The sequence below is a fragment of the Eubalaena glacialis genome, chromosome 13 (genome assembly GCF_028564815.1).
Source record: "Eubalaena glacialis isolate mEubGla1 chromosome 13, mEubGla1.1.hap2.+ XY, whole genome shotgun sequence".
Classification (NCBI taxonomy): domain Eukaryota; kingdom Metazoa; phylum Chordata; class Mammalia; order Artiodactyla; family Balaenidae; genus Eubalaena; species Eubalaena glacialis.
The window spans coordinates 4,915,647-4,937,966 of NC_083728.1; the positions used below are offsets into that span (position 1 = coordinate 4,915,647).

The window sequence follows — 22,320 nt, forward strand, 5'->3', positions numbered from 1 at the left end:
CACACACACACACACACACACACACAAGCTTCCGTGCCCCGAGGTGGGAATAAGATAATTTGCCCTGCACGAGGCAAACTGCTTACGAAATGATAGTCTATTAGTCGCTAATGACACCTCCATGGTTGGTACAAGAAAGCGAGTGTTTGAGGTGGGCTTGAGGGCCGCTTCTGGCCTGCGAGCCGCCTACAACTCGGGCCCCCTGGGTGCCGGGGGCAGCCCACCTCCAGCTTCCCACAGGCCAGCTCTGGCTCCTCAGCCAGAAGCTGGCCCCCAAGGGCTGCAGGCTGGGAAGGACCCCACGAGAGGAGTGCCTGTCTCAGGGGTGCATACAGGTGGCGCTTAATAAAGATTGCTGGCCGAGGAGGCGCCTTCAGGCCATCCCCACGCTGGACCAAACACACTCGTGGACGCCACAGAAACTCAGCTGACCCATTAGAAGAAAGGGACAGTCAGGCGTTGCAAAGGAGGCCACGGTCACGGAGTTGGGGAGACTTTCTAAGCTGACCTGGGGGGGGTCTGAGCCCCGCGGAGTTTCTCACGTAGCCAATAGGAACCCACGGTTTCAGATCGAGGCCCCTCGTGTTTGAACTACGCTAAATGCAGGTGACTGTAAAGCGGGCCTCTGGATTTTTGTCTCTGACTTTGTTTTCCTGACTGAAGAATGCTCCCTGGACTCATCCCCAGAGCTCTCAGGACCACAGAGAGGACCGAAGCGAAAACGGCCCACCAGCTGGAAGTTGATAAGGACCCGTCCCGCCCTCACATCCCTGCCCCCGGCCTCCGATGGCGCTGCTGGGGCAGACAGGGGGTCGGGCAGGAGGGCACGAGGCAGCCCCCCGCCCCCGGGCCCTAACCGTGGGCCTGAGCAAGGCCCCTCGAGCCTGCCTGGCTCACAGGTTGACACTGTCTCTCATGTGCGTGGTGCCTGGTACTTTTCCAAGGGCTTTTAAACGCATTATCTTGCTGGAGGCTCATTTGAGGCGAGGCCTCGAAGCCAACTGGAGAACAGCTAATTTACTGAATCCCGAACAGAGAGGAAGCAGAAGGCGGCGTGTGTTTTTGCTGAATCTCAAACCAAAACAACCTTTTGTTAAAGAACAAACAAATAAACAGAACTGCTGAACATCAATTCGCCAGGGAACAGTCTGAACAGAGGTTCTGGGCAGAGCATCATGCAGCAAATTCCAACTCAACCAACGTGGATTGGGGGAGGGGGCTGGTGGGGTCGCAGATGTGCTCCTGGGGGCCCCGAGAGCTCTGAGGGGTGCATCAGTGTGCACCAGGGGCCAAGGCTGAGCCTTCCAGCGAGGCCACAACTACCGGCCCATCGGGAGGTACTGCCAGGGGCCGGCTGGGGAAGGGGCCTCCAGGTGGGGGGCCCCTGAACAAGGCAGGAAAAAGGGGTGCATTTTGGGTGCAGGGCCAGGCTGTGCCTGAGTGGAGGCTGCATTGCCTATGGGGAGAGCCGGGGAGAACGTTAGAGGTTTCGCTCCCCTGAACGTCCATGTCGGGCCCATCCGAGGCAAGTTTTCTGATATGGTCATCTTGGGTGACACTGGGTCTTCCCGAGCCTGCAGACGTCCCCAGGGCCTGATGCTGTCTCTCCTGCACAGCCCACTCCCACGGGTCCTGGGACGTGGACCGCCTGGCCTTCTTCTGCAATGCCACAGTCCGGATGCAGCAGCTGAGGCCAGCGGAGGCCCTCACAGCCAGCCCGGTGGCCGAGTGGCGGGGTGTCCGGGAGTGGCGGCCAGGCTGTGACCAGAGCCGGGGCTGCAGCCAGGACATGGAGCTGATCATCTTTAACGACAAAGTCAGCCCCCAGAGCCTGGGCTTCCTGGCGGGATACGGGTAAGGCTCCCCAGGCTCTAGGAACCTGCCTCATGCCCTGGGCTCTTCAGAACCTTCCGGTCCCTTCTCACCCCTGCTCTCCAGAACTGCCCCAGGAGGGGGGGGCACAAGCCCCTGTTCCCTTGGCCTCAGAAACATACCAAGACGGTGGTTTACCGTCACACAAGCCACTAGCAGAAAGGGACATTCCCACCGTCCTGTCCCTCATTCCTGTCTGCAGGGTAACGTGTGTCTGCTCCACGGGTGCCCATCACCCCGCCCTCCAACCTCAGGCGGGGTTGGAACCCCAGACCCACTCACAGGAGGCCTCGGGGGCCGTGAGCGGCTAGCACTCGCGCCCCTATCCAGCCAGGCTGAGTCGGGGGCTGTGACTGCTGTCCTGGGACAGTGGCGCTGACGGGGGGCCCCCCACCCAGCCTCGTCGGGCTCTACGTGTCGGTGGTGATGGTCGCGGCCAAGTTCATCCACAAGCACTTCCTCGGTATCGCCCGGTCCATCATGTACAACCAGCCGCCCGACGTGCGCCGCGTGCTCGGGCTCTGCGCTGCCATCTTCCTGGTCCGCGAGCTGGGCGAGCTGCAGCTGGAGCAGGAGCTGTCGGCCAGGCTCATCTTCCTGTACCGCTCGCCCGAGACCGTGATCAAGTGGACGCACCGGCGCCCGCCGGCCCACAAACCACCCTGTTGCCGGGGCTCCAGAGGGGCCGTGGGAAGCAGCCGTCACGTCCTCAGGCCCTTTGGCCTCGGAGAAGCAGGGTCTTTGCCTCAGCCCTGGGTGCCCCTGATGCCAAGCCCTTGCAGCTGCTCCCCAGCTGAGTCCCCGGGCCTGAGGTCGCCTTTGTGCCCGCACAAGGGAGACTCAGTTCCTCCCCTGCTCCCTGACCCTGCATCCTGCAGCCTCTGCGGGGTGGGTGGGGGGGGAATGGGGGCGGGGAAAGGACAGTGCCAGCTGCCCGGAGGAGGAGCTGGACCACCTCGGTGACCTCTGGCTCCTCCAGGGCTTCTCAGGGGGAAGCTGGAGCGAGCTGCCTACTTCAAGGCCATTAAGCACGCTAATGACCCGTGAAGGCTCCTGGCCCCCCCGGCCGCTGCGCCTCCCTGAGCTCACGGCGCGGCCCACCGAGCGCCTTGTGACCACGATTATTGCGACTTAACACGTGGGCCACGGTTTTCCCAGATGGGGCTGGGGCCTCGGAGCCGCCGCTTGCCTTTCCCAGGCCCAGTCAGGGCTGTGCCCACAGCAGGCAGTTATTAAATACATGCTTGGGACCAAACCCAGAAAGAGTCACCTTGATTGTCAGGGCACAGCCTGGGGACGAGTGTCCTGCAGCCACGTTCTCGCCCTCCTGTCCCCAGCAGAGGAGGCGTGGGCAGCCGCCTCCATGCCGGGTGGGGCCCGAGTCCCCGATCTCCTCCGCTTGGCCCAGGTCGGGGGTCTCCCTGAAACCTGGCCAGACCGGGCCCTTCAGCACCTAGGGACATGCCCGGGGGGGACCTTCACTTGGACCCGTACAACACTTGCCTCGAGATGTGCTCGGGGGGTCAGGACAGCCTTCCCTGCAGACTGCAGGTCGTGGGAAAGCCCTAAGAGCCCAAGGAGGCTGCACTCCAAACCCTCAGATCCAAGATGGCCCAGGCTGTGCAGGCCTGGACCCGAGGGCCCCAGGGTGCTTGCTCATCTGTAAAAACGAGGTTGACAAGCTGCATCTCAAAGCCAGATGCTGGTTTGGGAGAAGGTGGTGGCATCCCGGAGCCTCAGGCCCATGGGCAGGCGTCAGGGTTGCTTTCTAAAACGGGCTGGAGAGAGAGTGAGACGGAGGCAAAGATGTGATGTGGTTCAGCCATATTTAATTCCACCCCCAGTGAATTCTAAGGGGCCAGAGTAGAGCTTCCTCGTGCTCCATGAAATTGGGTCCCCGAAGTAAGTCACCTCCATCCTTTCAAAGGGGAGGGCTGCCTGGAGGCAGCGGCAGCCCTGGCTGGAGCACGGGCCTGGGCTCTCTGTAATGTGGGTGCCACGCGCAGGGCCCGGGCTGGAGACTGGGCCACGGCACCCACCGTGGACGCTGAGCAGGGGCAGGCGGCCCAAGGGCCACGCAGCCCAGAGCGCCAGGGCCGCGCATGCATCCTGGGGCCCGGGGTCGTGCGGAGGCCCCAGCAGGGAGCACGGTCTGCAGAAGCTGGCGGCGAATCAAACAGAAACAAGCCCAGTGCTGCCCGCACGTCCCTCCCCGGGGCCCCGCCAAACCCTGAGCTGTCTCCTGAGACTTACAAGAAGAAGCCCTTTCCGTCACCACGACAACTAAAGACAAAACAAACCGAAGCTCATCTTAAGGTATAATCTTCCAATTGCTTACAAGTAATCAGTGCAAAGTGAGGTAAAGAGCCCAGTGTCGCCGGGCGGGGCAGCCGCGTCACACGAGCCTGCGCTTCTTGGTGTCCCTCTCCGCGTCCCCCTCCTGGGCGTCCACCTCACAGCCTAGCGGGGACACCAGGTTCAGCAGAGGGTCCTCAGAGGCCCGGCCGAAGAGTGCCAGCAGGAGGGCCACACCGAAGCCCGTGGCCCGCTCACCCTGTGGGCGAGGGCAGTGGAAAACACGTGCGGCCGAGCCAGAGCCGCTCGGCAAACCCGCCGCCGGGGTGTGGGTGGGGACCCCTGGCTCCTGGACCAGGGCGTCTGCCCCCCACATGCCCCACGGCCCCCTTCCCTGTCCCGCTACACTCCGGGCCGGTGGGCGACGGGCTGGTGGACACGGCCCTGGGCTCCCTGCCCCCAGCCCGTCTCCCTGGGGTGGGAAAGGGCGAGACCGAGGGCCCTGGGCCTCCTGCCGAGGACGGGTCGGCTGGGAAGGACTCCACGCAGCAGCCACACTGTTCCCAGGGATGAGGAGGCCAGAGGTCAGGGGGACCACAGCTGGCCGTGTGACCCTCACACACAATGTTTCCGATGAGCTCAGCCTGCAGCTTTGGAGCCAGAGAGGGGCTCTGGACGCAAGAGAGGTTGGGAGCAGCCAGCCTGGCGGGGAGGGGCCGGGGAGGGGAGCAGAGCGGCCGGCCGGCCAAGCGAGTCCTAACGGGGGGAGGCAGGGGCACCCCTGGGGCCTGGACTCACGGCGTGCACGGGCGCGGCGATGTCCAGGTGGACCCAGACCCCGGGCCAGTCGAAGCCGATGTGCGAGGCGATGAAAAGGCCGGCGCAGGAGCTGGGGCTGTTGTCCCGGTCCTGCGGGAGGAGGACGGCTGCGACCCTTCGGCACCCAGCGGCGGGGACGCTGAGGAGGGGCTCGCCCAGAGCGCCCTCGGGGCTGCGTCCAGCTGGGCCCTCGCTGGGCGCCCCGCACCCGCTCCACCCCACCGTCCTCAGCGACCACGCGGGGGGCAGCAGAGAGTGACCCGAGGGCCGTGCCCGTGGGCTACGGGGTCTGCCTTCACGCCGGGCAAGGGGGGCGCCAGCGACAGAGCTGACGGGGGCGGCGGAGGCAGGGCCCGGAGTGGGGAGGACGCCCTGGTGCCCGCCGAGCGGACGTGCCGGCAGCGAGACCAGTGAGCGGCGCGCCCCCACTTTGGACGATTTCTCCCCTCCCCCGACCAGAGCCCAGCTCTGGGGCCTCGTGGGGGGACCCTGATCCGCCCTGCTGCTGTTTCTTGGGGTCGCCCTGACCCCGCTCCACCCTGCTCCACACCTACCGCCACTGAGTTCTTCATGTCGGCCACGGCCGAGGTGAACTCGCTGAAGTGCAGCTCCGGGCAGTAGACGAGCGGGTGCACCAGGTCCCCGCACTGCCGCCCGGCCTTCATGCAGGCCGCCTCCCACTCGGCGCTGTTGGTGAGCACTGCCGCGTGGTACTTGCCCGTGGCGATGCCCTGGGGACGCGGGGAGAGATGGAGAGAGCCGGGGGGAGGGGGAGGGTATCCAGGTCGGGGTGGCGGGGAACACCCAGGACAGAAGAGGGGCCGACAGAAAGCGGGGCAGCAAGACAGCGAGAGAAGCCTGAGCGCGACCACCTGGGGGACGGTCCCTGTCCTGCCCTGACGTTCCCGCTGTGGTCCTCGGGCCCCGCGCGCCTGCACCCCCATGGAGCCCCGTGGGCCAGCTCCGACCCGTTACGAAGACGAAGGGACAGCAGACCCCGCCCCTCTCAGAGTCAAGGTGGCCTCCGGCTCCTCGGGGGCCGCTGCGGAGGGCCCCACCTGAGCTCCGGTCAGCGTGGCGATGTCCAGGATGATGTCGGCGCCCAGGTCCTTGCACGCGTAGGACACGCCATCTGCCAGCACCAGCCTGCCCTCGGCATCCGTGTTGTTGATTTCCACAGTCCTAGGGAGCAGCCAAGACCCCACTTAGAGCCCCTCCTCCCTGTCCCCGACAGAAACGCAGTGCCAGCGTCACGAGCAAGGGGGTCCGGAGTGACGCCCCCCTGCTCCCGTGCCTCAGTTTCCTCATCTGTAGGATGGGAGAACAGGGTCGCCTGGGTAAAGGAGGGGAGGCGGCGCCTCTCGGGGTCACCCTGGGGACGGGCACCCGTGGGAGGCCTGGGCGGGCGAGCAGACTCTGCTATTCCGAATCCGGGGCCCCCTGCTCCTCCAGATGCTGCCTGCTGTGACTTTCGAGCGTTTCCTTCTGCAGCTGAGAAGGAGCAGCCCAAGGGCTGATCTCAGGGAGGAGATGCAGGCAGGGCCCCCCAGTTGGGGGTCTGGGGGTGCAGGCTTCAGACACCCGAAGGACAGTACGCCTAAAGGTCGGAAAGGGCTTGTCCCCCTAAGGCAGGGTGGGTCCCGAGCCCTTGCGTGGCGCCCGACACCTCGCGCAGTGACACGGCCCCGCTCGCGGCCACCCTGGGACCAAGCGGCTGCTGCCCAGGGGCTCCTGACACAGGGCGTCCTCCCCACAGCGCCTGGCCACCGGTGAGCCAGGGGCCCCTGGCGAGCGGCCGGGGTGAGCTGGGCGCGGCCAGGGCTGCCAGCAGGGCCCTGGGAAGGGCCACGAGTTCCAACAGAGACAACGTGAGGGGGGCAGGCACTGTGAGGTGGGCGGGCGGGGACGGCCTTACTTTCCTGAGTACAGCAGGTGGATGTCGTCCGGCCTCGTGGCGCTGGGTCCCACCGAGTTCTCAGCCAAGCAGAACACGGCATGGAGAGTGTCTTTGAAACCCTGCAGGGACAAGGGCGGAGGCTCCAGGTACAGGCTGGGGGTGCCGGCGGTGGGGGGAGGATGGGCCGGAACTCTCCGCTGACGCACCAGGACAGCGACAGACAGACAGGAGTCCAGGGAGCAGCGAGCACAGCCGCCGGCACTCCCCGTGGTCCTGGCGGCGGGCTCTAGGCCAGGGGTCCGCCACCAACGTCCGTGCAATGCAGCGTTGAGCCCGGAAGCGGGGCTGAGCTGCCGGGTTTGAGCCCCAGCCCGGCCGCTCCCCAGGGGCCTCGCTCAGCCCTTTGTCTCCCGCCCACACAGGGTGGCCAGCGGTCAAGGTCCCTCAGCACACAAACCCGCTGATCTGCGAGCTTCCGAGGTTGGCCTTTTGTCTCTGGTGTTTCCTTGTGCCTACACTCAGGTTGTGTGTGCCGTCCCTGCCCGGTGGAGTCCACGGGGACACAGTGACCCCCGCCCCCGTGCCCCACCACGGAAGCCCTTGCGTGGACTCACCTCCTCGCTCCCATTCTCACCACACTCACCTCTGATTTTAGCATCTGTTGATCATTCTCACCTGAAACAATTACTACGCTGCTGTTTGCCAAATGGTGGTTTTCTATTTCTATCACTTCTACAGTAAGCAACTGGGATGCTGCTGTGAATAAATGACTTATGCCTACCGGTATGATGTGTGGATACTTATTTTATTCTGTGGGTTACGATCTGTCACCATCATTATGCATTTTGAGGCTCATATTGAGGCACACTCCTTTTCTTAAAAAACCAGTTACAAGCGGAGCCTCCAGGCTTCGGCCCCTGTGGGGTGGGGACCCTCAGCACCCCACGGCAGCACCCCTGGCGGTGGAGGGTCCAGAGGAGTCCCGAGACCACTCACGGCCGCCAGCTGATGGATTGGCGTTAACTGCCAAGCAGCTCCCTGCACACAGGACGGGTCCACCTGCTGGGGCGCCTCCCGGCCGGCCTGTCTAAACACCAGGACAGACCCTCCGCGGGCAGTCACCCGGGCCCCTCAGCAAAGACTCCGGGCAGCGCGGCCACGTGAGCTTTCCAGACACTCCCCCACGAGCTGACAACAAGCAGCTGCCCACGGCTCGGCCGTTCCCCTCGCATCCCTGTCGAGCTCATCCACCGAGGGGGCGGGCCCAGCTCAGCCCGCAGGGCCCCAGGCAGGCAGGTGAGCTGGGTGCTGCCCCCAGGCCGGGCCTGCGTGTGCCGAGCAGGGCGAGGGGACGAGGGCGAAGACCCCCTCCCCATCCCACACCTGGCTCCGCAGAGGGGGGGCCACGCGCTGCTCCTGGGGGGCGGGTGCCGTGACCTGCAGCTCTGCCGCAGTGACCCTAGGGAGGCGCCCCGGCACCGTCGGGACGCCCCGGCCCGCAGGCCGAGCCCTCCTTCCTTCCGGACTTTCTGCTCCCCTCTCGGGGGTGCCTGGGCAGAAACTATCTGCCAAAATCTTTTCACTGGAAGTTCACCCCTGGGAGCCACGCTGCTCAGGTGGCCCCTGTGGGGAAGGAAGGCTTGTATCTGGTGACACGAAGGGCTGGGCTTCTCAGAAGCGCCCGAGGGAGCCACGCTGAGAGGTAAGTGTCCCTGGACGGCCGGTGTGCGCCCACCCCCCTTTGCTGGATAAACACCCTCTGCAACTCCAAACGCCGGGGGGCAGCCACTGCTGCTGGCCCCCTCAACAGGGCTCCCCTGGCTCAGGAACCTGGCTCCAATCGTTGGGCTCCACGAGGCCTGGCGTGCCCTGGGTGGGGAGTGCAGGCCCTCCGGCTGCCCTGGACGTCTGTGCTCAAAGTGGCCACCCAGGCTACTCCAGGGCCGACCCCGGGCCCCTTCCGCCAAACAGCAGCCCGGCCCTCCCCAGACCCCGACCCTGAGCACCGGACCCTGAGTGTGAGCGGGCAGGCCGGGCGGCCAGCCTGTTCCACGGCGCCCTTCCCGTTTCGGTCCGGACGGGCGAGGCTCTCAGAACTCAGCGGGGACCCGTGAAGCCAGACGCGCAGGCGAAGGTGACACGCTCGGGTGCAGGAGCCCGAGGGGCCCAGTGCTGGGGTGCAGAGGAAAAGGGGCCAGGGGACTGCAGAGGCTCAGGAAGGACGGGGGGCGGCTCTGGGGAGAAGGGTCGCAAGGGGAGGGCAGGGCCGCACCCACCTGCTTGACGGCGGCTCGGAAGGCCCCCAGCACGGCCGCGGCGCCTCCGCAGTCCCTCTTCATCCCCGGCATGGTGGTCTGCGGGTGGCACAGAGGGGTGAGAGAGAGGTGGGCGGATGCTGATACCAGGGCCCCCGCCCCAGCCCGTACACCAGGGCCCCGGAGGTGCAGGACCTGGCGCCCACAGAACCCAGGAAATGCCACTGGTCGCCTGGGGTCCCCTAGAAGCAACGGGAAGCAAGGGCCAAAGATGCCGGGGTGCCTCTGGCTCGAGCAGAGCTTTGGGAGTTACTGAAGGGAACTGTGCGAGGGGGGAGGGGGAGGGGGAGACGTCCAGAGCTGGCGGATTCGCCGTGGCCTGGCTCCTGGCTAGGCCATGACCAAGTCCCCCTACCTTGACCGCCCCGTCCGGGTTAATGGGAGCTCTTCCCAAATGTCACCGGTCACTGTGACATCACCAATCCCACCCCCACCCTGAGGATACCTGCCACCCGCCCCAGTTCGCGTCTCCGGGGTGATGGGTCTAATGGGAGGATCACTGGAGACAGAGGCGCCCTCTGGCCACAGAGGTAACACGATTTTCTATAAGCTAGCTGAGAGCAGCTACGCGTTTTTACATTCTATACGTTCCCAACACTGACAGGTTCGTATTTTAAATTAACAACAGGTCATCGGATGTAAGGACTTGGGATTGAAAGGTACCGAGTGATTTTTCTGAACCCTTATTGGATTACGTGAGCCTCGAGTTTTAATGGAAAGTATTTTTAGATATAAACGGAGCTGCTTTTACAATTAAGTTGAGTGACAATGACTCAGCTAGCACTATTGAAAATAAGCCATCTATTTTGACCTAATCTGCGAGAAACCACAGGATTGTTTAAATGGAAAAACAGGGCCTCAGACCTAGAATCAAACCCCTTGCAAAATGGCCACACAGAAAATGGCTCGAGGTGGTCACTGAAACCCCGTGATCCCCTGTCATGGGCAGAACAAATGTCCCACCAAAAACGCAGCTCAATTGACTGTGTCAGCTTCTCGGACGCCACCTGTCATTCCTGTTTTTAGAAGAGAAACGATTTCCATGGTAACGCCTTGGTCACTGGTAGGCTGACACTTGCACCAATGGGGCAGGGGCAGTGATGGCTGGAGCCGTGGCCCGGGGCCCCACGGGACCTGGCGGTCACTGGATTCATTTCCAGGCCTTCCGGGAAACAAGGCACTGCCCATTTCACTCGAGTCTCCTTGCTGAAGCAGTAAATGATTAACTTTTCAAAATCTCAGCTGTTGAGTACAGCCGTTCCCAACACTGTCTGTGATGACATGGAAGGTGCCGGGAAGGCCCTGCTCTCTCTCCCCGACGCCCGGCAGTCGGTCACGGTGGGTCGGCTGGAGCCCAAGTGGGAGCGGGCCCTGAGTCTTTCCTGAGCTCAGCAAGCCTCTGTTCTGGCAAACACCATTGTACTTGGAGGAACCACTGACAGATGCTGGGGATCCACACTCAGGTATCTGCAGACATTTTCTCAAAAACTATCAAAGTGAGCCTCTCACCTCCAGGAGGGCACCCGGCATTGCTTGGTGCCAGTGGTAAAATTTGAGCTGTCAAGCAAAAATCAGAATTTTGGAAAACTTGTATCTGCCTCCATGATGGCTTCCTAACACTCACCTTTTTACATGAGATAGATGGTGATATTAACGAATGTGGTTTTAAAAAAATATTATATAATGAAATGTGTCAAAATCTGGAGGTTCCGCATAGCTCTGTGAACAATATTTTCCAAATGACCCATATCATGTGTGATATTATAAAATCATACATTCAAAGTTCAAGACAGACCCGTAGATTCCAACGTAGCAGAACACCAAAGCTCACAGACACGGCTTCAGATTCCACATCGTAACTAACCTTTCAGAAGCTCCCACCTGTCGAGTTTTGGCATAATAGCAAAGAAGAATGTCCTGAGTTACCTGAAGAGGGTACTAAAATGCTTCTCCCTTTTCTAACTACAAAAGGACTGAGGCCAGATTTTCTTTTTATATTTCAACGAAAACAGATCACAATAGACTAAATGCAGAAGATACGTGATCACAGCTGTCTTCTATTAAGGCACACATTAAAGAGCTGCAAAAATGTAAAACATTGCCACTCCTCTCGGTAATTTTTTTTCGTTTTGGAAAATACAGTTCTTTTCATAAAGCTGTATTATTTACAGTGGTATGCAATGGGGTCATATTGTTATTTTTTAATGAATTAATACATATCTTTAAAATTTCCCAGTTTTAATTTCTAGTAGGGTAAATACCAGCAGACATCACCCTTATAAACAAAATCTCTTTGGAATCAATACTTGTTAAGACTGGAAGGGGTCCTGAGTCTAACACACTTGAGACCTGTTAATTCATGCTGATCCTGATTTGCCTTGAAAATCTTTGAAAACCGGGATTGCTCCTGCAAAACTGGGAGAGGGTGCCACCAGCAAAATGACTAATTCCCAGGAAGCCCTGTTTCTCACTCCCGCCCTCCAACAAGCCAACATCCAAATGAGCCTGAAATTCTGCCCCCCAGAACTCAGGGCAAGAGCCCCTATCAAGGGTGTGGGCGGGGGACCAGCACCAGGTGCAGCTAGAGGGGCACATCATCTGCAGAGAATTTAAAACGGTGATAAACCGACTAAAAGTCAGTCTGCCTGTTGTCATCAGTGGAAAAATATTCCTCCTGTTGTTGGCTGAAGCGAGTCCTAATCACATAAATAAAAGCTTCAAATCCACCTATGTTAACTCCTACAGCATTAACGCCAGCAACACTATCCTACACGGATGTTAATCACTGCCAGTGGCGCAGACTCCGCGAGGTGCCCTGGTTCTGAGTCGGGCGGGCTCCGGAGGCGGCCGGTCAGTGTCCACGGCGCCTGTGATGGCGAGTTCCTGCCTTCGGATGGTGCGCTCGGAGTGAACCCCAGGGAGCAGCGAGCCTCTTTGCTGCCCACAGTCTCGGGGAACCACTGGAGTCGTGGTGTTTAAAACGTTTTTACTCCACAGACGTCTGAAAGCTGCTGGAGTTGATCTCAAAGGACCAGAGACATGGACGCTATACCAATTTTGGGAGTTTCTTGGGAAATGGGTTTCTTAGCAGTCTCTGCCGAGGGACCCTACTGTTGGAGACTTTCCCTGAGTATTTGTGTATCAGTTGCTTCATGTGATAGAAACTCTTCAAAATTAAGATTAATTGTGTTGTTTTGGATCAACTATGAGTGAACACAGACTGACCAATCTGGTACCTCTGCCTAGTGAACATAAAGATGTGAAGATGACCAATTTTGATAAAGTCATTGACAAATCCGCAGAAGCTAAGGCCTGACAGCAGAGTCTGATGCTGGCATACATCACCACGAGAAAACAACATGGAGGCATCAGTTTTTTTCTACCAAAAATGACATTAATGCTATTTTCTTTTTTCTTTTTTTTTTTTGGCCGCACCTCACAACATGCGGAACTTCCCTGAATAGGGATCAAACCCACGTCCCCTGAAGTGGAAGGTGGAGTCTTAACCACTGGACCACCAGGGAAGCCCACATTAATGCTGTTTAAAAGTGTTAATGGATGACTGTTTCCTTTATTTGTACTATAACATTCATTTTTAATTTTTTATTGGCATGATAATATATATGGAATTCAATAAAAGGGAATTCACTATCGGGGAATTCACTACTGGTGTTTGCTTTTTTTAAACATTTATTATTTGTTTCATTTCCCGATTAGTCCTGAAAATAATTTTGTTGTTTAGAAGAGGAGGGATGTTAAAAAAAAAGATCATCCACTCTAGGTACCAAATACAGAAGTGCAAAAAGCAGCAGCACAAGCCCTCCCTAAATAGCAGCTGACCCTGGGGTGTGATGTCAGAGGAGCGGCAGGGGGTGGTGGGGCCGGCGGCCAACCAGAGGAAAGAGGCGCATCCACAGGGGCAGCTGCCGCTTAGCTCCAGCAGGATGCCCCCAGGTGCGAACGCAGGACCAGCGCTGCCAGGTCCTCTGAGTTTGCAAAAGGTAAGAGACCCAGTCCCGTGAGAATTCTTCCTGTTTTTAAATGCTGGTACCTAGTTCGGATTTTAAAACACCATCTGGGCCAAAAGGACGCGTCTGAGAGCCACGAGGGCTGCCAGTCGTCAATGTCTTCCCTGCGTGACCTTAGCTTGCGCTCAGCCGTCTAAAGCTCCCTCTCTGGGATGGCTGACTCTGCTCTTCCAGGTCTCCTTCCCAGCCTGCTCCTTCCCAGTTTCCCCCTAGAGCCCAGCCCAGGCCTGGAGCACCTGCATGTGGGGTGAGCAGATGAAGACACCTCTCCTCCTCCTCCTGGTGCAGGGCAGGCCCCCGGGCGTGAGGAGGGGCCGCCCTTAAGAGAGACTCTGGGACTTGCAGCCTCCCAGCAACGCTCCCAGGCGCCTGGCTTCCGGGCCCAAACTCCCCTCCCTTGAACCAGGGCGTCTGCTTTCCGAAGGTCTTGTGAGGACCACCACTAAGCATCCTCCTGGGGGACCTCAGACGGTCGTGGAGACGGTGGGCGTCTCCCCAGGCCCCTTCCTTCTTCTCCTCCAGATTTTCTGTTTCCTGCCTCCTGTCTGAAGTGCCGGCGTGAAATCATCTGCCTCTCGGGGGACTGGGCCCCACGGCCTCTCCCCTGGACGCCCCGACTCCAAGGCCCAGGAGCCTTGCTCCTTCCTCCGACGCCTGAGAAGGGGCCCTCCCGCCCAGCCCCGCCCGAGCCCCAGCCCCGCACCTCACCTTCCCCTTCATGCTGAGACCCCCGGTGTCGTAGACGATGCCCTTGCCCACCCACGCGATGGTCTGGGTGGCTCCGTCTGGGGTGTGGCTGAGGACGGCTAGGGCTGGGGGGTGGAGGGCAGCCTTGCCCACACCGTAGATCCCTAGGGGAAAGCACAGGACACGTCAGTGAGGCGCGGGCTGGACCCAGCGGAGGACTCCCGGAAGCCCCCCAGCAACACTGCTCTCCCCCCGAAGTAGCCACTGGCCTGTGGACGTTCCTCCCGGAGAGCTCCCTGCCCCGTCCCACCCCCTCCCGCCCCCTCCCGCCCCCTGGCCGGTGTGGGATCAGGGAAGGCAAATGAGTTCACTGCCCTGGGACTGCAAATGAATTCTACACAAAGTATTGTGAGGCAAGAAAACCCACTGAGAAAACAAATGCTGTATCATTCCCAGAAAGACGTGAACAGGATTGCAGAATGAAACGATTTCTGGATAATTCTTCAAGGCCGCTCCAGCCCCTGCTCGCCCTCCCTTCCCTGACCTCTCTGTGCACTCAGGATGGACCTCCCTTTCCGACCTCGCTCCCACCACTGCCTCACTGTTGGTTTCTATGCCCCACCTTCTCAAGAAAACTGTGGCTTGCTGTGGGCACAGCCCATGCCTCAAGGTCCCCCAGTAATCGAACTGAACAATCGTAGCAACCAGGACAAGAGGCAGTAATAGCTGCCTGACAAACTCCTACTCATCCTGCAAGACCCGCTGCAGACGTCACCTCCTCTGTGAAGCTTTCTGACTGAACTGCCTCTCCCTCCACTAACACGTGCCCACAGATTCCGCCCCTGGGCATTCACGATCGTGTGGATCCCCTCCCCGAAGTGTGGGCAGGACTGCATGTCTCAGTTCCTCTGGGTGTGGCAGAGATGACAAGACCACTTCCAAGATTAGGTGACAAAAGAAGACCTTGCCTCTCTCTTGCTTGCTCTTTCTCGTCTCTTGCTCGGAGACCTTGCTCTGAAGAGAAGTAGTTGCCACGTTGTGAGCTGCTCAAGGACAGGCCCACAGGACAAGGAACAGCCAGTGGGGCCCAGAGGCCTGCTGGCAGGGCCGTGAGTGAGCCCTGCTGGGAGCACGTGGCCAGCCCCAGTGGGGCCTTCAGATGACCGCAGCCTCAAGAGACGCTGGGCCGGACCCAGCTAAGCCACGCCCGATTCCCCACCCACAGGACTGCAAGACAATGGACAAGTGTTGCTTTCAGCTGCTACCTTCTGGGGTAATTGGCTTTGCAGCCTCAGGTAACGACAGTGACCTTCCTAGCCAGACAGAAAGCTCCTGTCCTAGTCGTCACCTCATCTCAGTGCCTGGGAGTTGGGGAGGACGGGCCTGGCAATCAGGAAAGGCTCTCTGAGGAGGTGGCCAAGACGTGCAGGGTAAGACGGCCCTATCGTGAGACTACCTCAGGGGGGAAAGCATCCCAGACAGAAAGGGCCGCAAGTGCAGGCCTTGATGTGGACGTGAACTTGTGTATTCGAGGAACAGAAAGGCCCTGCTGGGTTAGCCAGGGAGCCAGGACGGCAGCATGTGGGAGGCTGCAGAGGGAGTGGGCGGGGGAGGCCTTGGATCCTGAGGCTTCCAGGATCTGAATCAGAATCTGAATCGCTGCCTCCTCTCTCCCCCACAGATGGTCTGCTTCCCAGGGTCTGGCCTCGGGGCTGGACGCGGGCTGGGTTCCTTCAGGGCGAAGCTTAGGGCGAAGCTTGGGACGACACACCGTGCAGCCTGGTGCCCCCCTGCCGCCCAGGTACCCCGGGCCGCTCCTGAGGCCAGGATCTGCGAGGACCAGCCCCGACCCACCTCCAAACCCTCTCGTCTTCAGCTCCTCGTCCCGGATAACAGTTGGGACGATCCCCAGTTCTTTTCCAACTTTCTTAATCTCCTGGATGTGTTCATGGAAAAAACAACAACACACAAACACGTGAAGACGGCTTAAATCAGGGCGAGGCCAGGGCCTGGGCCAGGGGTGAGCAGATGCCTTACGGTGGGAGAGGGAAGGGCCGGGATGCTGTGCCTTTGACTCTTGGCTCTGAGCATGATTAAACCCAGGAGAGGCGGCTCACCCTCCAAACTCTGCGATTTCCTGCAGCTCATGGCTGGAGTCCTGCTGAGGGGCCTTGGGGAGGAAGCTCTGTCCTCCCTCCACCCTCAGCTGAGGCCTGGGGGCCCCTCAGCTCTGGATGGACGGCAGGATTCTGTCCGCAGCAGCCCGCGGCTTCCCCAGACGAGGTGCAGAGACTGTGGACCATCCCCCTGCAGCCCTGCGTTTCCTGACTCTCTTTGGGGTCTACCGACACCGTCCCAGTCCCGGCAGGACCCCAGGGCTACGAACCTCGAGGAAGGTGTCTGTGTCCATCTCGTTGCAGGGCGTGTCCACGATGCGGGCTGCCAGCCGCACGCCTTCTGTGGCGCTTGTTAAACACTAGGAGAAACAAAAGGCCGTCACTTGGGCCCTGGGACCAGGTGGAAGGCATCCCTCCTCATCCAATGACCAGGGGCCCAGAGGTGTCAGAGGCACACGTCACCCGGGGGAGGTTGCAGGGCTGCTGCCAGGGGAGCGAGGGCAGGTGGAAGGGAAGCAGAAGTTTGACCGTGACCCCCCAGCCGTCTACAGAAAGTCCAACGCGGCTCCAGAATCACAGAGGAACCCTTCAAGTCTGGCATCCTGCCCGGCCTACATGGGGCCCACCTTGCTTTCTAAACCTCATCTCCTGCTATGTACGCCCCTCATCCAGGTGGCAGGTGGCCCTCCTGCCTGGCTCTGAACACACACTATGTCTGACCTCTGCCAACCCCCTACCCCCTCCTCAGGAGGAGGTATTGCCCTCTGTTATGGACTGAATGTCCTGAAGCCCTGACCCTCAATGGGATGGTATTAGGAGGTGATCAGGTTTCAATGAAGTCAGGAGGGTGGGGCCCCATGATGGGATGACTGCCCCTAAGAAGAGGACACAGCGGGCTTCCCTGGTGGCGCAGTGGTTACGAATCCGCCTGCCAATGCAGTGGACATGGGTTCAAGCCCTGGTTCGGGAAGATCCCACATGCCGCGGAGCAACTAAGCCCATGAGCCACAACTACTCAGCCTGTGCTCTAGAGCCCGCGCGCCACAACTACTGAAGCCTGCGCGCCACAACTACTGAAGCCCGTGCGCCTAGAGCCTGTGCTCCACAACAAGAGAAGCCACCGCAACGAGAAGCCTGCGCACCGCAACGAAGAGCGGCCCCCACTCGCCGCAACTAGAGAAAGCCCGCGCACAGCAATGAAGACCCAATGCAGCCAAAAATAAATAAATAAAATAAATAAATTTATAAGAAAAAAAAGAAGAGGACACAGCAAGAAGGTGGTGGTCTGAAAGCCGGGAAGAGAGCCCTCACAGGACCCACCGTGATCCTGGACGTCCTAAACATGTGCTGTTCAAGCCCCCTGTCTGTGGGCTGTTGTCATGGTGGCCTGAGCAGACCAAACGACTCCCCTTCTCTTGCCAAGATCCCAGCTACGCTTTGAGGTACTTCTCAAAGGCCATACCCTCCAGGAGCTTCTCTGGATCCTCCCAATGGAGAAAAGGTCCCTAGGCCCGCTGGGGAGGCGTTTTTCCACGTGGGCCCCCTGTGAGTGTCACAGACCCCCACCCTTTTTCCTGGTCGTCTGATGTGACACTGCTCTGGCCACAGGGCCAGGAGGGAAGGACACAGACAGACCGGCCTGTGCACCGACCCAGCGCCCAAAGGGGAGCAGGAGCCTGACACCGTCCACCACGGGAGGCACTGCAGACGGGGCACATACACACGCAGAGGTCACGCTCATCCCCAAACAGGCTGTCCCCTCTCCCCTCGCAGCTTCCGCCAAGCACTTCTGTCCACCCGCATCAGCCCTGACGCTCGGCTTTGCCTCCTGCCCCACCTGGCCCTCCAGCACCCACCTCCAGGGCCTGGCTGCCTTTCCCAGTGCAGGGAAGAGGCAACATCAAGAGAGAGGCGCAGCGTGGGTTTGGCGGGGGTGAGGATGGCATCCCATTTCTCGCCGCCTCTTCCAGCCCCGCGGGGGCGGGGAGGGCAGGCTCTGGGTCCACAATGCCAGCCCAGCCACCCTCCAGGCTGTCCCGAGGTAATTAAACCCCGGTGCGCCTCAGAGGCAGAGACTTGACAGCTCAGATGCGAGATGTGCCGTGTAGCCCCCGCTGCCTGTCAGCGGGCTCTCCCCCAGGAGGGTGAGGGTCTCTGTCTGTTGGGGGTTGCACAGACCTGTGGCCGCTGTCTGGGAGGCGCGTCAGTGCCGGCCTCACGGACCTTGTGAGCGCAGCGGAGGCTCAGGTGAGAGGGGGCACCTTTGGGGTAGGAGCCTGCACCTCACTGTGCCTCAGTTTCCTCATCACGAAAGCAGGATCATCCATTCACTCATTCATTCATTCCATCCATGTTCACGTGAGCACCTACTGCGCGCCAGGCTCCACACTAGACTCTGAATTCAGAGATGCCCAAGGGACTCAAGTCCAGCAGAGAATCACAACACATTGTTCCACCAGATGCCACAGAGGAGGGTAGGAGAGGCCACAGAGATGGGGTCTAGGCGGTCCCCGTGGTGAGGGAAAGGCCAGCCGGGGTGTCAGAGCCTCAAGTGCTCACGATCCAAGACAGAAGAGAAAGAGGGCTGACGGACGGCGGCCGCGGTTTAAGCCTGGCTCTGCCCCAGGCTGGCGTGGCCCCCGTAAGTCACTTAATATCCCTGAGGCTCAGTTTGCTCCACTCTCAAGTGGGGAGAGTAACAGAACCCATTTCACTGGGCAGTTGTGAGAATTAAGTGTGTGCGCACACGTGTGCTTGGAGCAGTGCCTGACACCTGACAAGCACTCGCAAAGCGCTGGCCCCTGCCTGGTTGTGAGGCAGTGGCAAGCGGAACCGGAGGGGGGCGTCTGGAGGCAGCGAGGCCAGTTAGGAGGCTGCCGCCATGGTCCCAGAGAACAGTGGGGTGCAGGTGGGCAAAGTAGGATGGGTGGGATGTAGGGGCCAGGGAGACCCTTCATCACATACAAGGCCGGTGCGGGGATTATTATGCACAGGACCAGGACCCTGCCCTCCGGGGGCTGGGAGATTCCGATTCCAGCGCAGGGCACAGAGGCTAAACTCAGATGCGTCATGTCCGGTGCGGATGGCTCTCGGCTGGCAGAGGGCCTGGCAGTGTGGGAGAGGCCGGGCTAGCCAGGATGGCCAGGCCTCCCCGAGGAAAGGATGTGGGCAGAAGCCGGACTGAGACCAGGCAGAACCAGAGCCGGAAGGGCCCTGGAGAGGGACCCTGAGCAGGATTGGGCTTGGTGAGGCCAAGGGACAGCAGGAAGCCAGTCCCTGTGGCTGAGGGCAGGAGGAGAGGGGCTTGGAGGGGGTAGAGGATGCTCAGGCCTCCAGCCCCAGCCCAGAACTCAGAAGGAACTCCCTGGAGCTGGAGGGAAGGAGTGATCATTGGCGTCCAACTGCAGGCTGGAGCCCAGGGACACTGAAACCACCCAGAGAGGAGGGAGTGAGGCTGGAATGCCCCCATGGTGGGGGGGGGGGGGCGGCGCACAAAGGGAATGTGGAGAGGGCGGTGCAGGCAGGAGGGGTACGGGGAGGAGAGAAGGCTCAGGCTCCTGGCTGGGCGGGTGCCCTTCAAGGAGGGATGACCAGTGCTCAGGTCAGGCAGATGTGGTCCTTGGAAAACAATGTCAGGAAGGGGGTGGGCGAACTCCATGCTGGTGGGCTGACGGGGGAAAGGGAGTTAAGACAGGCAAAGCAAGCGGACCACGGGAGGTGAAGGGAAGAAAAAAGAGGCGCCGTCTCAGGAGGGCAGAGATGAGGCACATTGTCTCCTCCTAGGGGACAGAATCCAGGTGGAGGGGGGGCAGTTACAGACCTGGGGGCACATAGCGGATGAGGGGGTGCTCAAGGGGCCTCAGACAGAGTGACGGATGAGGGAGGGGAGGGGAGGGGAAAGGACCACCTGAGTCTGGCGGTTGGAGCGGGGGCTGCAGGTGGGGAAGATGAGACCACAGCACGACTGGGCTGGGAGGGTCACCACGGGAGGGAAACCTGGCATTCGGCCCACACAAGGACTTCTAGGTTGGAAATCACTTCCAGCCTTGCCGTGCCTCAAAAGGATCAAACGAAGGAAGATCAAATGAAATAACACATGTAAAAGCGCACCATAAAGGGTAACATGATATATACACGGGCAGGATTATTAGTATCAAAACATGAGAGCGCCTGGCACGGGGCAGGTGCTCGGTAAACACTGGCTGAACAGAACCGAACCCTGAGAACAAGACCACCCTGGGGGGAGGGAGCCCGCTGCCCGGCTTTGGACAGGCCCCGGGGGCCCTTCTTGGGAATTCCAGCAGTCCTGTCCTGTTCTCCCAGGGAGTGGGAAAGAGAGCTCTGCCCAAGCTGGGGGGTGGCGGGGAGTGCGGCGCGGGGACCCGGTCTGAACTTCCAGACACCCACTTGCAAAGTGGACACTTCCACTGGCCCGTTGTCTTGTCCCACCAGGAAAAACTCCACTGTGACGGTCTTCTTCTCCGGGCGCCGTGATGCCCCCGAGCGTTGGGTGAAGAGTGGGAAAGCGCGGGCCAGGGCACAGGCCGAGGCGAAGGCGTCCGACCGCTCACAGACCATCTGCAGCACAGAGGGTGGAGCTGTGGTGAGGGGGAGCGAAGCGGGGTTGGGGTGGGGGGGGGATGGGACCCAGGGCCCAACCCATGGGAGCCGCCATCAGGAAGTGCTAGGGCCCCAGAGCTGGGTCAGAGGCCACTGTGGAAACAATCTGGACGGAGATGCCCCAGCAAAGCCATCATCCCAGGGGGCTTCCCCGGAATCACTGTCGCACGATGTGAGAAAAAAAATGTCAGCCACCAGATGGGGTCAACTGCCTCCCGAGACAGGAAGGCAGGACGTGCAGCGATGCACAGCGGACACAGGCTCAGGAAGCCTGGGTCTGAGTCTCAGATCTGCCACCCAAACTGATCTGGGGTAGACCGGTCCGTCTCGGGGCCCTCGGTATCCCCGGCGGCGGTAAGGCCGGGGTTGCACTGCGCGGTCGCGGCAGCATCGTCCGCCTCGGGGATACCGTGGGCCGGAGTGCTCTGCGGTCCGGAGGGCTGAGCCACAGGCCCCGGCCAGCAGCCAGCACGCAGCGACCCGAAGCTCAGGGGCCCGTGCGGGGCCAGCCCCTCAGAAGCACTCACCAGAATGCACCGATGGGTTCCCGGCGGCAGGCAGGTCCGCACGAGCCGGGTGACGAAATGCGCGGCCGAGGGGCTATTGTGCCGGCTCACCCTGGAGGGCAGGGCGGCCACGGTGGCATAGTTCAGGTAGAGGGGACAGCTGTCCGTGGGGCTGGGGTTGAGCGTGCTTAGGGCAGCCTGCCAGAGCTGCATCACAAGGGGAGACACAAGACAGACACCAGCCTTTACAGGGCCGCCGGCCAGGAGCCCTGCGCGCACACGCCTGCCTCACTTGCTAAAAGGGCACTTTTGCAGCCTCCCCGCGGCACCCAGGGTCCCTAATTAAGAAGTGTCACATCTCACTAGATAAGCGCTGTGTGCGTCGGCTGGCACGCGTCCACCCTCGTGGGATTAAACAGTGGGGACTTAAACGGCCAGGCTGGAGGCTGCTCTGCTACAAACGCTGGAAACCTGCACTGGGGTGGGACGCAGCCAGGTGCCCCTGGAGGGGGGCGGGCGACACCGCCACCAGGGTTCCGGAAGGCGGTGTCAGGGCCGCGCAGGCTGCCGGGGCCCGGCCCCTCAAGGGCAGTTCCTTCGCGCCTGGTCGAAGGGCAGGCCAGCTCTGCCCACGAGCCTGCGGCCCGGGTGGGTGCGGGGCGCGCGCGGCCTCCGGGCGGGGCTGCTGGACGGGAGCCCGCTCCTCTGGTTCCTGGGAGGCGGGCGGCCCCGGGCCTCGCCGGCCGGCCTGGCCTACTGGGCGCGCCCGGGCCGTTGGGCCGTTGGGCCGGCGGGCGGGCGGGCGGGCGGGCGGGCGGGCGGGCTGGGGGGCGCCGGGCGGTCGAGGCGGGGCCTCCGCGGCCTCCCCGCCGGCCCGGCCCCGCCCGGCCTCCGCTCGCCGGCAGGGCGGCGCATGGCGGCCGGCGCGGCCCGCTCACCTCCTCGGTGACCCGGGGCAGCAGCTTCCCGCGGACGTGGCTCCAGGGCACGCGGTGCAGGTGGTGCAGCTGCCCGAGCAGGAGCAGCGGCCGGCTCTGCGGGTCCGCGTCCCCGGCGCTCGCCTGGAACTGCAGCCCCACGTTCGCCATCTTCGCCGGCCCGCGCCCCTGGCCCCGGCCACCGCGCCCGCCGCGCCTGGGCTCCCGCTCCGGCCGGGCCTCGGCG

General features: G+C 61.2%; 1 protein-coding gene across 4 annotated transcripts; it reads right to left on the reverse strand.

The window, feature by feature from the left end:
- Positions 1-1,103: 1,103 nt before the first annotated feature.
- On the reverse strand, positions 1,104-22,320 carry NPEPL1 (aminopeptidase like 1). 4 transcript variants are annotated; one of them, XM_061210354.1, is made up of 13 exons: positions 22,095-22,320; positions 21,178-21,363; positions 20,438-20,608; positions 16,300-16,389; positions 15,768-15,849; positions 13,935-14,077; positions 9,160-9,237; positions 6,902-7,002; positions 6,045-6,168; positions 5,541-5,717; positions 4,966-5,076; positions 4,211-4,332; positions 1,104-3,650 (listed from the first exon to the last, which is right to left on the reverse strand). In XM_061210354.1, exons 1-13 carry the CDS (start codon positions 22,242-22,244, stop codon positions 3,641-3,643), a joined length of 1,545 nt encoding a protein of 514 aa, XP_061066337.1. In that variant the 5' UTR covers positions 22,245-22,320; the 3' UTR covers positions 1,104-3,640. The 4 variants fall into 4 exon arrangements, 3 of the variants coding, with proteins under 3 accessions (XP_061066337.1, XP_061066338.1, XP_061066336.1); XR_009703598.1 differs by having other exon boundaries at positions 1,105-3,650; positions 4,211-4,426; XM_061210355.1 differs by lacking the exon at positions 1,104-3,650 and having other exon boundaries at positions 4,179-4,332.